This window comes from Cadophora gregata (assembly GCF_030347475.1).
Source record: "Cadophora gregata isolate MNR1 chromosome Unknown scaffold_1, whole genome shotgun sequence".
In the NCBI taxonomy this organism is placed as follows: domain Eukaryota; kingdom Fungi; phylum Ascomycota; class Leotiomycetes; order Helotiales; family Ploettnerulaceae; genus Cadophora; species Cadophora gregata.
In genome coordinates this window covers 3,369,362-3,382,684 of record NW_026695924.1, presented here as the reverse complement: position 1 = coordinate 3,382,684, position 13,323 = coordinate 3,369,362, and the positions used below count along the sequence as shown (strand labels likewise).

Genomic DNA, 13,323 nt, shown 5'->3' with positions numbered 1-13,323 from the left:
CTTCTTCCATCTTCCTTCCAACCCTTCTTCTCTGATGATATTCTAATAATTCATCCACCACACTCGCTGTCTTCTTGTACACCCTCACCACTTCCAATATCCCATCAGTCACTCGTTTGAGCGCGTTAGAAAAAGTCTGCTTCATTTTGAGCCCCTTCCGAATAATACTTCATTCACCCTTTTCCCGGCCTCCTTACCACGATTAATAGAACGAATCCCTTTCCATCACGACAGACCTGCGAAACCACAGTTAATTTCACGAGACATTTCATAGTCACTATCCCCCTCATATACCATTCGCGTTCCTTCTCGGACGCGATTTAATAGCTCCCTTTCCAACCGCCAAAACGGCTTCTACACTTGCTCACTATCGGGCTTCGCCCATCCCTCACCCATCTTCGAGGGAGCAGGTCCGGGACCTGCCTTCCTTCACTACGGCACACTCAGCAGACGATGGCAGGCATTCAATGCCCTCTCTAGTGGACCCGATATCTCGCCCATCATCGACTTCGACTGTCAATTCTTCACTCCATCACAGCGCTTCGTTACCTCAGCTTCCTGGCTTGTCTGCTCTGGCATCTCTCGCGTCTTCGTCGAACTCTCCCCAAATGAGGTGCGTTTGGATTTCTTAATTGTCGTGGCATGGTACTGGAACTCGATCCTGGCTTGGATATCAGTTGTGGTAGGAGGCATTGGGCGACACATCTGGCACGGAATTCGAAATTGTCCAGCAAATTTCCCAGTCGCCGGTATTTTCGATGGCCCTGTCCAAGAGATCACCGAGGTTGGGAAGTACGGCCAAGCTTGACGAGATGTTGCAAGACCTCATTCCTTGAAGGTCCGGGGATGATGCCATGGAGATGGTGCATCCTGTGTATCAGGAGGGGCAATGGAGGAATAACTTGGGGCCATCCTGCAAGCAATTCCCGGGATTGATCCTCCAAAGTCTTTTTTATCGGCGTTCTGCAAAGTTTACGAGTATCATAACCATTGGGCAACGACAAGCTAACATGCAAATCAGGGCGTTCAACGTAGGACCAACTGGAATGAGCTATTCGTCTCCATCGGCGACTTCGGGCGGCGGGCAGAGCAGTTCCCAGGTATGTTGGCTGTTATTTATGTCTGCCGACCATATCACTGCACTGCACTGCACTCACTTCACTTTGCTGCCAAATCCCCCCATCATCGCAGTACACTCACTACACGGGCAAAGAGCAACAAACCACAAATGCACTTCCCATACATCACCATTGGATTTGCTTCTGTTATTTGTTGACTGTCCCAATCCCAATTCCAATCCCAATCCCGTTCCCTTCCCACACCTACCTACCTACCTACCTTCCGTTTCTATCTTTTATCGATTAAGGTTGTTGCCCCTATCTGTCTTGGGGCAAGGGCGGCCGGCGCGAGCTGTGATTGGCCGAGCCTTCCCGTAAGGCTTCACCTTTTTTCCACCCCAATTTTTCTCGTCTCGCTCGATAAGCTCAGGCCGTAGTTATCGCATCGTCCCTATCCTGTCCTCGATAACAAAACTCCCGAACCTCAACATTCCCATCCGCAAATCCATCCGCGCTGCGCTCCGATGGCCTCTTCTATGGTATCTAATGAAACATCACAGCCACCTATCTGCGGAAATTGCGGCACCTCGACTACACCTCTATGGAGACGCGATGAGGTTGGCTCCGTGCTGTGCAATGCCTGTGGCCTGTTCTTGAAGCTGCATGGACGACCTCGGCCGATAAGCCTAAAGACAGATGTTATCAAGAGTCGCAATCGTGTCAAGAGTTCTGGGGCGGCACAAGGCGTAAAGAAGAAAGTAAGCTTTCGCAGAAGGACAATGATGTGTGGCAGAGGACAAATGTTAACGTGTGGTCGCAGAACCCCTTTGACACAAACGGTCACGATCAAGCGCGGTCGCAAGCCGGAACACCACCCCCAGGATCACTGGGACATCGTCGCACCTCTCAAAAATCCGCGAATGGACATTCTGATGGCTCGAACTCTCCCATTTCAAGAACGGGTACGCCGTCTATGTATGCGAACCACCTGCCACCGTTCAACGGCCACTCGCTCGAAGATCACTTCAATCATCATTCCCCGTCCCTCCCACCGATGCACCTTCGCCAACCATCGCCTGGACGTTCCACCTCCCCATTGAATGGGAACCATGGTCTAGAAGTGCCTCAAACATACGAGCAACTTATCGCCTCGAACTCATCGCTCAAAACTCGCGTCAGTGAACTCGAAGTTATCAACGAGCTGTTCCGAGGAAGGGTCGCTCAGCTTGAGCAGGATGAGAACAATGCTAGAAGGGGAGAAGAGATGCGCCACAAGTCGGAACAAGATCTCATGCGACGCTTGGAGGAATCACAACGCAGGGAGAATCAGCTGAAGCACCGACTTGATGATGTCGAACAACAGCTCACCGAAATCCGGGATGGTGCCCCACGAGCGAAGAAGATGCGCGTTGCAGACATGGTTGGAGATCACAGCGAGGCTTCAACACCACAATCAGTCACATAATATTTCCTTATCCTCAGGCAAAGGGATCTTTTTACTGAGATGGCGGTGGGTTCTCTCTTGCTTCTACGTCGATGATACCACCAATAACGAATTTTTCCTTTGCCGACAGCGCGAGCTCTTCTTTGCCGAGAATTTGCTGGGTTATCCAAAATTCAGCACTGTACTACCACCAACCTGATCTGAAGCCAGTTGCATGTTTTTCTTTCACCAAAAAATACCGACGGATGTCAATGTCGGTCTAATTTCGCCCAAGTTACGCTTTGTCATTGTCTCAACTGGGGCCAGGACACTGATAGCTGACCGTAGGCAAGGGATCTCGGGAGGAGTGTGGGAGTAGATTTGGATGGGCGTGGGTAACGGATGGAGGAAATGACAGGAGGGAAAGGAATTACAGGAATGCTTTCCCATTGTGCTGCTCTTCGCACGCACCTCTGGCACAACACGAAAATAAAAGTTACATGATTGCATGACCCCCGCTCTGGCCCGTTCTTTTTTATTTTATCCATTGCGCTCAACTCAATTGGTCTGCACATTTCATGCTCCGGAGGTGATAATATTTCTCATTATTTAGATCCCCTTACAGCCCTTCTCATATCCCCCCAAAACCCCCGATAACGAACAATATAATCTTCAACCCGCAATCTCACACACTGTCTTTCAAAATCCCCTCACCACATGACTCGAAGAAAAATTCTTATCTTTCCCCCTTACCCCACTTTCAGCAAGCGCTACCCCAGCCTTATCTCCCTCGCCTTCTTATCGGTTTGTTTATCTATGGTTTTGCAGCCCCTTATCTTACCTTCGCTTGAAACAATTGATTTAAGTATTTACTTAAATTTTGCCGTGACTTTAGGCAATTGGGCACATGGTCCTTGGTGTTTCTGGGAAGGCACCAATGGTTTTGAGGGATTATCCGAGCGCAGATTCTACTTGGGAATTGCTAGGCATTATCAAGCTCCTAGGCATCGTCTTCGGATCACTTTCCAATCATAGGCACGAATTTTCAACTAAATATAGCAAACAATGGTCTTTTCTAAGCAACAATGGAATGGACTAATTGACAGGGGTGAAAGGCAAAATGACCGAGCTGGGATATTCTCCACCACAGTGTATTAAGTGCTGCCCTGTGTTCAATTCATGCTCTGGTCTCGGACCAGAAAAGCTCTTATACTCAGCTAAGCTGGGAAACTGGCCACCAACCTACAAGAATAGTTAGCATTCAGCAAGTCTTGACAAGAGATGTAAGATATTGGAAATAGTACATACTCTCAGACTAATCGACTCCCCCTCATCAAAATCCACATCCATCGCCCAGATTCCAATTTCCAATCTCACCACCGTCCCCGGCTGAACTTTCTCTTGCTTTGTATGTGGGTGAAATGGAAATTGCGGATGGATACTCTTTTTCGGATCAATTGCACGATGCGATGCTCGCAGAATACCAGTTGATCCCAGATGCAGGTTCAGACTCGCTTGGTCCTTCTCGGGTATCTCATCAATGGACTTGATGGGCGTAGCGGAGAATGGGAAGTTCAAATGCATGAGATCTTTCCCATTTCGATCCTTTTTACGGAGTATAACGAAGACCGTGAAGTCGTCGCGGTTGGGGCAGGACATGTAGAGGATCGCTTTGGGGAGACCGATGAGTCGGGCTTTGGTGGGGAAGGTATATGTAAATTCGGCGAAGGAAGTGTGTTTTTCTGAGTCGTAGGATACTTTCGTTGCTGAAAGCTGAGGTTGAGAGAGAAGCTTGTTGTTGTTCTGCATGAAAAATTCTCGGTATTCCGTCCCTGGAACAGGGAAGTCTTCGAGTGGGATGTCGTCGATGGCTTCTCGGTCGCCAAATTGTAGGGCAGACCAGCGGACTTTGGGTGTCTTGAGCCAGTCGTTCTTCTTGCCCTTCAGATAGAAATCGAAAAATGTGGTAAGTTCATCTCTAGCGTGAGGTATGCTGTACAGTTCGTACCATTCTTGTTTACTTCCCCACCAGATCCATTTGTCGTTGTGCGGAAGCTCCAACCATGCCCGAATCGAGCCCATGGTGTGAATACTGCTCACATCTGACCCGCGGATAAATGCTGGGCATTTGATCTTCGTCATGTCGACCCTCTTGTCTTCCCAGAACGGACTTGACACGGGGGACCTGCGATACATTTCCTCGAAGTTCTCCAGCCCAGAATGGGACTGTCCTCTCACGATCGCCTTGGCAATCAAGTCGAAGTTACTCATGGAGAACCAACCCCCTCGACAGAACTGCTCTCGGTAGATATCCCCAGATCCTTCCCATGGAGCAATCGCTTTTAACGAAGGCGGCTGCTGTGCAGCAATGAACCACTGAGAAATAGCCAGTGCCGAATTCCCCGCCATTCCAACAGCTCCATTGCACCACTCCATCTTCGCAATAGCTTCCACAACATCATACCCATCCTCGGCATCCTGCTGTCCCATCACACAGATCTCACCATCGCTGTTTCCTGCGCCTCTGGTATCAACACTGACAATCGCATATCCTTTTGGACACCACTCTTGTGGATCCAAGCCTTCAAACTTCTCGATGCCGCTAAGATCTGAGCGAGGTACGCAGCAGTTCCACACACACATGGGCAGCATCTCCAAAGCGCTGTACTTCTTGCCATAGAAAGACCAGCTGAGAACGGCGGGGATCTTCTCGGTGGTACCTTCAGGGCGATAGATGTCGACGTAGAGACGGCAGCCGTCTCGCATGACGATGGAGACATCGTGGTCAACACGGATTGGGCTTTTGAGAGCTTTGGCATTGTGACCGTTCCAGCCGGCAGGGAGGACTTCCTATGTAGTGAGAGACTCAGCAATTGCTTCATCGAGGAAGTCTGAAGAGGTTTAAGAATCGCAGATCATAGAAGTAAGGGATCATGATATTGCACAACACGTACTGTCTTGCCTGGTTGGAAACCTTGATAGCCGTTCTCGCCAATCACAGGTTCTGCGATGCGCTTCCGTGCGATCTGGCAAGGAGGAGGCATTTTGGAGGAAGCTCTGAGATAGATTTGAGGTAATTTAATTTAGAATGGGGTGTTGGTGATATCTTCGAGCGGCTTTTAGTTTATTTTTTGCGAGAGCAAGAACACACTCTGGGGTGAGAATAATATTTTTATTTTATTGTTAGATGGAGGGGCTAGCTTCACGTCTGCAAAGTAGGAGACGCGTTTAAGGGTCAAAGAGGGGTAGCACTCCATCATTTTCATGTGGGCCAATCATGAGAAATCGAAGAGGTGCATTTGGAGGGTGCATTCTCACTCCCAGGATCCTGATTAAGCGATGGCCGAGCCAGTTGAGTCAATAAAGGGGGGTTAGCCGAGAATCTCAAGTGGCCCCCGAAAACGTCGCCGAATTTTGGCAGTGGATGACTGACAGCTGTGTTCAGTCGTCTCTTTGCTCGAATAAGCCATGGGTACTATCTCGGGGCTGTATGTCTGATTCGGTGGTTAGCGGCCGAAAGTCTGACCCCCCAGATTTTGATGCACCTCCACATTCCGTCTGGTTGGAGCCGAACGAGGGGAAAACCCAGATCTTCCCCCAGATCTAATGGCCGGCCACCCCGGATCTAGACTCTTTTTTGTGCTGGAATTTTACATAGATATTCACGCCGACCTCAAACCCCCACTATTATTGGCACTCCCTATCGCCTGTAACACTTCGGTGGCAGTCCCCCCTCTGCCTACTACCCCGCAATCGACCGAAACGCGGGGGAGGGTCAGTGTTCGGGGCTTGACAGCTGCGTAAGCGTAAACTATGATCCGGGGTTTTCCATGAAGCGTTGACTCTGCCACATGCACGGGGCTGGTGCCCAGGCCCTTGATGGTGGCAGTCTTGGTTGTAATGTTGGTGTCGCTTGGGGACTTGAGAGACGTCTTGGACACGCAGAGAAACCATTTAAAGCAGAGGTGGATGGCATCACAACGAGGGCTCTCTTCATCTCGACCATCGAGCTTGAAACTACCGCACTCTGTTTGGACTTCTGCTCTCTTTTCATAGCTCCTTGCCAGGAGCGGGTCAAACGAGTAAAGTTGATCATCAATCTGCCTCATTATCTCAGCCTCCCAATTCAATCACAGTCGGCAGGGCTTACCACAAAATACTTGTCAACATGCAGGACATCAAAGGCCCAACCATCGAGCAGATCGAGTCTTGTACACCAGCCGCAACGGACACGGCGGCAAAGAATCTAGATGGCACCGTCCAGTTGGTCAGCGACCAAGGTGTCATCTTGATACCAACTCCGAGTTCTGATCCTAGGGACCCTCTCAATATTCCATTGTGGCAGAAGCTGGTCATCCTAGCCACAACATGCACCTGTAAGTCTCGTTGTCGAATGTGACTTGTTTGAAGACATGCTAAGTAGATGCCGCCGCAGATTCAACAATGGGTCTCACTGCTGTTTCCGGTCTTGGGGGTATCTTGGGAGAGTTCATTCCAACCTATGCAGCTCAAGGGAAGACATACGCAGATATAAGCAACCTGATGACCTGTAAGTCAGCCACAACTAGTTGAAGATTTTCTCGTTGACTGTCTTAGTCCCATCTCTTTTCATGGGTATCGGTAACATGATCTCCATGCCTCTTGCTCTAGCAATTGGTCGACGTCCAGTCTTTCTAGGGTCTTGTGTGCTGCAGGTTGTCTCACTGGTCCTCTGCGCTACCAATCAAGGATACACATGGCACTTCGCGGCTCGATGTATTCTTGGCTTGGCTGCTGGTCAGAGTGAAGCTCTTTGTCCTTTGATGATCTCGGTGAGTAGCTTCAAGGGCTGGTAGCTTAGCGGAGATCTTAAATACTGACTTCTGATTAGGAGGTGTTCTTCCTGCACGAACGTGCCAGATACCAACAGCTCTTCTCCTCTATCCAGACCATCATTAGTGGTACACTCATCATTCTCACAAGTTACATCGCTACCACAGTTGGGTGGAGAGCATGGTACTATCTTTTTGCTGGCTTCAGCGGCTTGGTCCTTTTCGCAGCCACATTTTTCGTCCCGGAGACGAAATACATCCGATCGCTTGCAGCATATGAAGGAATGGGTGCCCATCCAGATATTTCCGAGTCGAGTATTGCGAGATCCGACGTTGAGAACCCAAAACAAGTCCAGCATTTCAAAACGGTCCACGATGAGCGAGTCCTCGACACCGTGAACTACCTGCCACGAACACGTGCATCGGATATGAGACTGTTTGTCAACAAAGCAGACTGGAGCGAGGCAATCTCTTGCATCAAGCACCAATGCCAATTGTTCTTCTTCCCTGACGTGTTCTGGGTATTTAGTATGAACGGTGTATTCCTGGGCGTGAACATCGCTATGGGACTTACCTACGGCAACATCCTTGGGGAGGCTTATCACTGGGCTAGCAAATACATCAGTGTTGCAATGGCAGGACAGATCATTGTTGCATTCGTCTGCATTCCAATGTTAGGCTACGGCTCTGACTTCATCGTCAAGTTCATGGCTCGCCGTAAAGGTGGTATTCATGAGCCGGAACATCGACTTCTGACACTTATCCTTCCACTTATCCTTGGTATAATGTTTTCTGTAATTTATGGCCAAGCTGCTGCATTCCCGGAGAAGTATCATTGGATGGCAATCGTTATTACACTGAATGGCTGTAAGTCACGTTTCCGCGTATAAGCATGGTGATCCATACTGACTCCCTACAGATTTCTTCACCTTCATTGAGCCAATATAGCTGGCATTACCTACTGTCTAGACGCGTACCCAACACGTGGTGCTTCCTGTCTCGTTATGATCTGCGCAATGCGCGGGGTGATCAGCTTCGCTCTTAGCTATGGTACTGTCTCTTTGTACTCAAAGCACGGTTATGATGGCGCATTTGGACTTTTTGGTGGTATTACTGCTGTATTTGGAGTTCTTGGTATTGCTGTCTATTTTACTGGGAAGCGTATCAGACACTTGGTTAGTCCTTGGACCCAGGTTGAAGATACTACCAAAGCAGCTATGGGGTAGAGTAGCCGTTTGGGGATACGCACATGGCTGGACGGAGAAACTGAGCTTGATTGGGTAGATCTATGACTATTCTAGAAGTGGACGGCGGAGATGAGACGATGTTCGCAATGCTGGAATGGATTATCAGAGTACTGTAGCTTGAGTCTAGCCCCAATACGCTGTCTTTGAATGTATTGCGATCGATTACTACTGCTTTACACTCCAGAATAAATGCACATGAGACAACTTTTGCAGAGGCAAACTGATACTGAATTTTGGACAACAGCAAATGAACATCTGGAACCCGGATAACGGTCAATGTTGAAGCCTTCTTTACCTCTGTCATTATCCAGGTCTCGAGAGTGTCAACAACGAGAATCAACGCACCATTTAAGTATCTAGGACAAATAAATAAGCGAAGTATACTCATGCCAAATATGTCAGTGCTGATTGGCAAGTCAGAAAGCTTTCAGGACATCATTGCGTGTTATATTCAATCGAGCTGTAACGCCAATTTCAACGACCTCTGTGATTGAACCTTGTATCCAAACTTCCAAAGCGTTCACCGTGTGTTACCAACCATGATAATTCCTTGAAATTCGACTTTTTCGTTGGTCTCCGCTCGCATGTTAATGAAGATCAAGTCGGCCGAGAAGCAATGATTTCCAACTGATACAAGACCACCGACATAAAAGTCTCCATTTGCAGGGTCCTGACCAGACCAGAAGGGAGCTAATTCCCCGAATTTGTGGGGCCCTTCCCGAGCCACCCTCCGAGCTTTTGTGCTTCCGTATGGGCCCCCGAAACAGAAGGCCTCAAGAATCTGCTTCGGAGCTGCATCAAAGGTATCATTCGTGCGTCAATATTGGAATAGACTAGTCTGCTCGATATGAAAGGAGTCTCTGTATTGTCAGATTTGGACACAGATCAGTTGCCAGAAGGCATCACAGTAACGTCTTTGGCGAGCTAAGCCTTCGCTTTTCTTCAGCATACTATCAAAGCTGATTCTTCCCAAAAACTCTTTTCCGACCTTTCACAATAGTTTGATCGTTATGGGCTCCAGCAATGTGGTGGCTCATGATGCCAGCATTTCCGATACTGTCAAAGAAGAGGCGCAAGCGACTGTCGTTGAAGCAGTCCCTCCACGAAAGCGGTTTGAGACTGTACTTTTAATGTCAGCTCTATCAGTAAGAATACAAGAGGGCTCCATGAAAATGTTGATCTCTTTCGAAAAGGAAGATCGTTGAGACAACGAAGCCAATACCTGCTAACAGTACTTAGATAGCGAACCTCCTGGTCGCTTTGGACACAACAATTGCGACCACGGCACTTCCAGCAATAACATCATCTCTTCATTCAGCAGCTGGGTATGCGTGGATTGGCTCTGCTTACTCTCTTGCAACGGCTGTGACTGTCCCGGTATGGGCCAAAGTCAGTGATATCTTTGGACGAAAGCCGCTGCTGTTGCTCGCCATTGCCATATTCTTTCTTGGCAGTCTGCTATGCGGAACAGCAAGGACAATGGTATGGCTAATTCTGGCAAGGACTTTTCAGGGAGCCGGCGGTGGTGGTATCAGTATTCTGGTATCTATTTGTATATCCGATTCGTTTTCAATGAGGTTTGTCCCCAGAGTACGCTTACGACGGCAAGATTGTTGACAAGAGGCAGAGAGCGACCAGTATACTTCGGTATCATCGGGATGACCTGGGCATTCGCCAGTGCCATTGGCCCGTTGTTAGGGGGAGTCTTGACAACCAAACTCTCCTGGAAATGGTGCTTTTACATCAACCGTGTGTTTCATTTCTCTCCCCCGTCAAGCGGTCCTCATGTGTTCTAACGGTTTCTCAGTCCCACCGACAGCACTCTCTGGACTCATAGTTCTCTTCAAACTTCACGTACATACACCCAAAACTCAATTTCGCGAAGGTATTAAGCGAATAGATTGGGTTGGAAGTACACTTATGATCTCGGGGGCGGTCCTGCTCCTGCTAGGCTTGCAGATGGCTGGCATTGACCACCCTTGGAAAAGCGCCATCATCCTCAGCTTTCTCATAATCGGCACAATGCTAGCAATGCTCTTCTTTCTTTGGGAATGGAAATTTGCTCAATATCCATTGATGCCGCTCCGAGTGTTGAACAATCGCACCAGCGTTTCCGCGTTGGGTGTATGCTGCTTCCATAGCATGTGCCTTATTGGAGGCGCTTATTTTCTGCCACTTTACCTTCAGGGCGTTCTAGGTGCCTCGCCATTGATGTCTGGCATTTATTTGCTTCCATTCACACTTTCCCTCTCGATTTCCAATATTTGTACGGGACTCGCTATCCGTCGAACGGGCAAATACCTTTTGTTCATGTGCCTTGGTGCACTTATTATGACCCTTGGGTTCGGCCTCTTCATAAGTTTACCTCAACGCTACGATTGGACCAAATTAATTACATTCCAAATCGTCGCTGGTATAGGTATTGGGCCAAACTTTCAATGTCCACTTTTAGCTGTTCAAGCATCCTCGAGACAAGGCGATCACGCGACCGCGGCTTCGACTTTCAACTTCCTCAACAATTTGTCCGCTTCTGTGACTATCGTCATCAGCACAGCTATTTTTCAAAATTCCATGCAGAGCCAACAGAAATCGCTTGCTGAGAAGTTTGGATCTGAGATGGCCGATCTGCTCACTGGCCAGGATGCAGCAGCTAATGTGGAGGCTATAGGAATGCTGCCAGAAATGGAGAGAGAGGTGGCGCAAAAGGCTTTACTGAAGGCTATGCTGGGTATGTGGATTATGTATACATGTTTTGCTGGAGTTTCGATTATGTGCAGTGTTTTTGCAAAGGGAAAGATACTGGCGAAGGAACATACTGTTACTGAGACAGGAATTGAGGCCGAGGAGCTCAAGCGAGAGATGGAGCATGAGCGAAGGAAAGCCAAAAAGGAAGCGGTAAGAGAGAAACATTAGACAGCATGACATGAGCACAGGTACATGTCTTGCTATGAGACTCAGCGGGCCTCTAGAGTGTTACATTCAATTTTAGACAATTTAGAAAGTTGAAACCAAATGAAAATCAATTTCCCGACACTTTTATAATCAAAATCAGAAAATAAAGTCCTTGTGTCTCGAACTATAACTCTGTGGGGTAAGGGAAAGTGGGTGGAGGGGGTCGGGACATAGTCTTCATATACTTAAGGTAAGTCAGGCTATCATAACACTTCGATGTCTCAATCTATCATCGAGACAACTATCTTTGGTCTCCATGTTCTCGCTTAGGGCCGCATATTAATACTTACATCCTACTTATCCACACAATAGGCCAGCCATCAAATTGATCAGACAGGTATAAGTTAACAATTTATACAGATTACTTCAAATGATACAATGACTTGACGTATCTGCTTCATTGTCTAGTATATGCTATCTCAATAAGCCTCCATCCCTGCAAGCCGCAGCACATCCCTCGTGAGCTTCGGCTTCTCAAAGGGTTCACTCCTATTCTTCGGGCAGACCTTGCCATTCCTCATGGGTGGGTCACTCGCAGGGCGGATATTGCTAGAGGTCGTGTCAATTATTTTCATGTATACATCGTGCAAATGCTTACCAGTGTGGCCAGTGAGTAGTTCCGATCATTTTGATGAAGCAGTCTTGCTTGAGCTTGAGCTGATCCTCAGTCGCGAATCTCTTTGGAGTCATGCAGATGTATTGAACGTGACGAATCTGGTCTCCTTCTGGAAGGCATGCATAATGCATGGTGCGGCTGTCCCAAAGCACGAAGTCACCGGGCTCCATGTTAACTTTGATCATCTCACAGCCTCTATCTTCAAACCACTTTAGATCTTTTGGATTGAATAGGAAGAGGTCCATGTATTTCATTTCGGGCGGGGGAGCATCTTCATGAGCGTAGAACTCACGGGGAGTGGAGAAGAAGTCTTCAAAGAGCTTGGCGGAACCCTTCATCAACATAAGGCCTCCATCTTTGGGGCCGTTTGGTGCATAGTTGAGAAGCCCTTGGACGGCTTGCATTCTGTATACTGTGCTCAGTATTTGCACCTTGTGGTCAACAAGGTGCTTAAGACTTACCCTTGGCGTGCTGGATTCTGGTCACAATGTGGCCATTGGCTCCATTCCAAGTCTTTGCGTCGCGGAAGAGAGATGTTCATGCCATCGAACGAAGTGAGGAGCTCTTTGGTCCCCCAGAGCTTCTCAAAGATCTCTACAACTGCTGGCTCTGTTCGCGCTTCCCATGCCATACTCTCGTGTGGGGCGCCATATCCATAGTACATGCTGGAAATCGGTGAGCAGATAGTGCGCTAGACTAGCTGTAGAGACATACCCTCCCTTGAAGCTGACCGGAAGATGATCCGCAGTCCAAGTACTCTCATCGTCCTCATCAAAACCAAGTTCGAAGTTGTGAAGCCACTTCAATTGCTTTTCTCGGTAATACTGAGCCCTCTCTGGTGTAATGACACCCTTCAGTACAACACAGCCGTTATTGTGGAACTCGTCCCTCCAGTCTCCAAACTTCATTCCGGAGAAGTCCACCAAGTCCTTTGGTGTGGAGAATTTTGCTAGCGGGGACACCGTCTTCGTGACGGTTTCTGTTTGAGTTGACGACATAGTGAAGATTTTTGTGATGTTTTCGACTAGAGGCGGTTTAGGTGATGAGGGAGAAGTCTGAGGACGTGATGAAAGTCCTGAGACGTTATTTGAATTTATAATTAATGGTTGTTTTCGACCGTGTCTATGCCAGTAAGATCTCAACAACGATACAGCGATGCCACGCGGTCTAGGAAAGTGTGGGGTTTGCGGGGTGGGAACAAAGCTTTCCGTCTCGG

The 13,323-nt window shown here is 48.3% G+C and overlaps 5 protein-coding genes across 5 annotated transcripts; 3 read left to right on the top strand and 2 right to left on the bottom strand.

Moving 5' to 3' along the window:
- Nucleotides 1–467: 467 nt before the first annotated feature.
- ONS95_001085 (uncharacterized protein) lies at nt 468–2,523 on the top strand (the record flags this gene model as incomplete). Its single annotated transcript, XM_058494270.1, has 4 exons — nt 468–613; nt 1,022–1,100; nt 1,619–1,816; nt 1,879–2,523. 4 exons carry the CDS (start codon nt 468–470, stop codon nt 2,521–2,523), a joined length of 1,068 nt encoding a protein of 355 aa, XP_058364473.1.
- Nucleotides 2,524–3,365: 842 nt separating this feature from the next.
- On the bottom strand, nt 3,366–5,847 carry ONS95_001084 (uncharacterized protein). The gene is made up of 3 exons (XM_058494269.1): nt 5,436–5,847; nt 3,790–5,331; nt 3,366–3,723 (listed from the first exon to the last, which is right to left on the bottom strand). Exons 1-3 carry the CDS (start codon nt 5,523–5,525, stop codon nt 3,577–3,579), a joined length of 1,779 nt encoding a protein of 592 aa, XP_058364472.1. The 5' UTR covers nt 5,526–5,847; the 3' UTR covers nt 3,366–3,576.
- A 254-nt stretch (nt 5,848–6,101) lies between these two features.
- Nucleotides 6,102–8,741, top strand: ONS95_001083 (uncharacterized protein). The gene is made up of 5 exons (XM_058494268.1): nt 6,102–6,857; nt 6,917–7,030; nt 7,078–7,292; nt 7,352–8,159; nt 8,212–8,741. The coding sequence occupies exons 1-5, from the start codon at nt 6,650–6,652 to the stop codon at nt 8,238–8,240; spliced, it is 1,374 nt and encodes a 457-aa protein (XP_058364471.1). The 5' UTR covers nt 6,102–6,649; the 3' UTR covers nt 8,241–8,741.
- A 556-nt stretch (nt 8,742–9,297) lies between these two features.
- On the top strand, nt 9,298–11,510 carry ONS95_001082 (uncharacterized protein). Its single transcript, XM_058494267.1, has 4 exons — nt 9,298–9,713; nt 9,779–10,116; nt 10,167–10,288; nt 10,347–11,510. The coding sequence occupies exons 2-4, from the start codon at nt 10,019–10,021 to the stop codon at nt 11,450–11,452; spliced, it is 1,326 nt and encodes a 441-aa protein (XP_058364470.1). The 5' UTR covers nt 9,298–9,713; nt 9,779–10,018; the 3' UTR covers nt 11,453–11,510.
- A 346-nt stretch (nt 11,511–11,856) lies between these two features.
- Nucleotides 11,857–13,317, bottom strand: ONS95_001081 (uncharacterized protein). Its single transcript, XM_058494266.1, has 4 exons — nt 12,822–13,317; nt 12,569–12,772; nt 12,090–12,512; nt 11,857–12,040 (listed from the first exon to the last, which is right to left on the bottom strand). Exons 1-4 carry the CDS (start codon nt 13,103–13,105, stop codon nt 11,911–11,913), a joined length of 1,041 nt encoding a protein of 346 aa, XP_058364469.1. The 5' UTR covers nt 13,106–13,317; the 3' UTR covers nt 11,857–11,910.
- Between the last annotated feature and the right edge of the window lie 6 nt (nt 13,318–13,323).

What these genes read in the sequence shown, in the direction of transcription:
- ONS95_001084 (XM_058494269.1), bottom strand. Translation starts at nt 5,525, where the DNA reads ATGCCTCCTCCTTGCCAGATCGCACGGAAGCGCATCGCAGAACCTGTG. An exon ending in GTTTCCAACCAGGCAAGACA is followed by an intron (nt 5,332 to 5,435) that starts GTACGTGTTGTG and finishes CTCACTACATAG; the next exon opens with GAAGTCCTCCCTGCCGGCTG. An exon ending in GGGAGTCGATTAGTCTGAGA is followed by an intron (nt 3,724 to 3,789) that starts GTATGTACTATT and finishes CTATTCTTGTAG; the next exon opens with GTTGGTGGCCAGTTTCCCAG.
- ONS95_001083 (XM_058494268.1), top strand. Translation starts at nt 6,650, where the DNA reads ATGCAGGACATCAAAGGCCCAACCATCGAGCAGATCGAGTCTTGTACA. An exon ending in TTTGTCCTTTGATGATCTCG is followed by an intron (nt 7,293 to 7,351) that starts GTGAGTAGCTTC and finishes ACTTCTGATTAG; the next exon opens with GAGGTGTTCTTCCTGCACGA. An exon ending in CGTTATTACACTGAATGGCT is followed by an intron (nt 8,160 to 8,211) that starts GTAAGTCACGTT and finishes GACTCCCTACAG; the next exon opens with ATTTCTTCACCTTCATTGAG.
- ONS95_001082 (XM_058494267.1), top strand. Translation starts at nt 10,019, where the DNA reads ATGGTATGGCTAATTCTGGCAAGGACTTTTCAGGGAGCCGGCGGTGGT. An exon ending in TCCGATTCGTTTTCAATGAG is followed by an intron (nt 10,117 to 10,166) that starts GTTTGTCCCCAG and finishes GACAAGAGGCAG; the next exon opens with AGAGCGACCAGTATACTTCG. An exon ending in ATGGTGCTTTTACATCAACC is followed by an intron (nt 10,289 to 10,346) that starts GTGTGTTTCATT and finishes ACGGTTTCTCAG; the next exon opens with TCCCACCGACAGCACTCTCT.
- ONS95_001081 (XM_058494266.1), bottom strand. Translation starts at nt 13,105, where the DNA reads ATGTCGTCAACTCAAACAGAAACCGTCACGAAGACGGTGTCCCCGCTA. An exon ending in CAGAATCCAGCACGCCAAGG is followed by an intron (nt 12,513 to 12,568) that starts GTAAGTCTTAAG and finishes CACAGTATACAG; the next exon opens with AATGCAAGCCGTCCAAGGGC. An exon ending in ACTACTCACTGGCCACACTG is followed by an intron (nt 12,041 to 12,089) that starts GTAAGCATTTGC and finishes CACGACCTCTAG; the next exon opens with CAATATCCGCCCTGCGAGTG.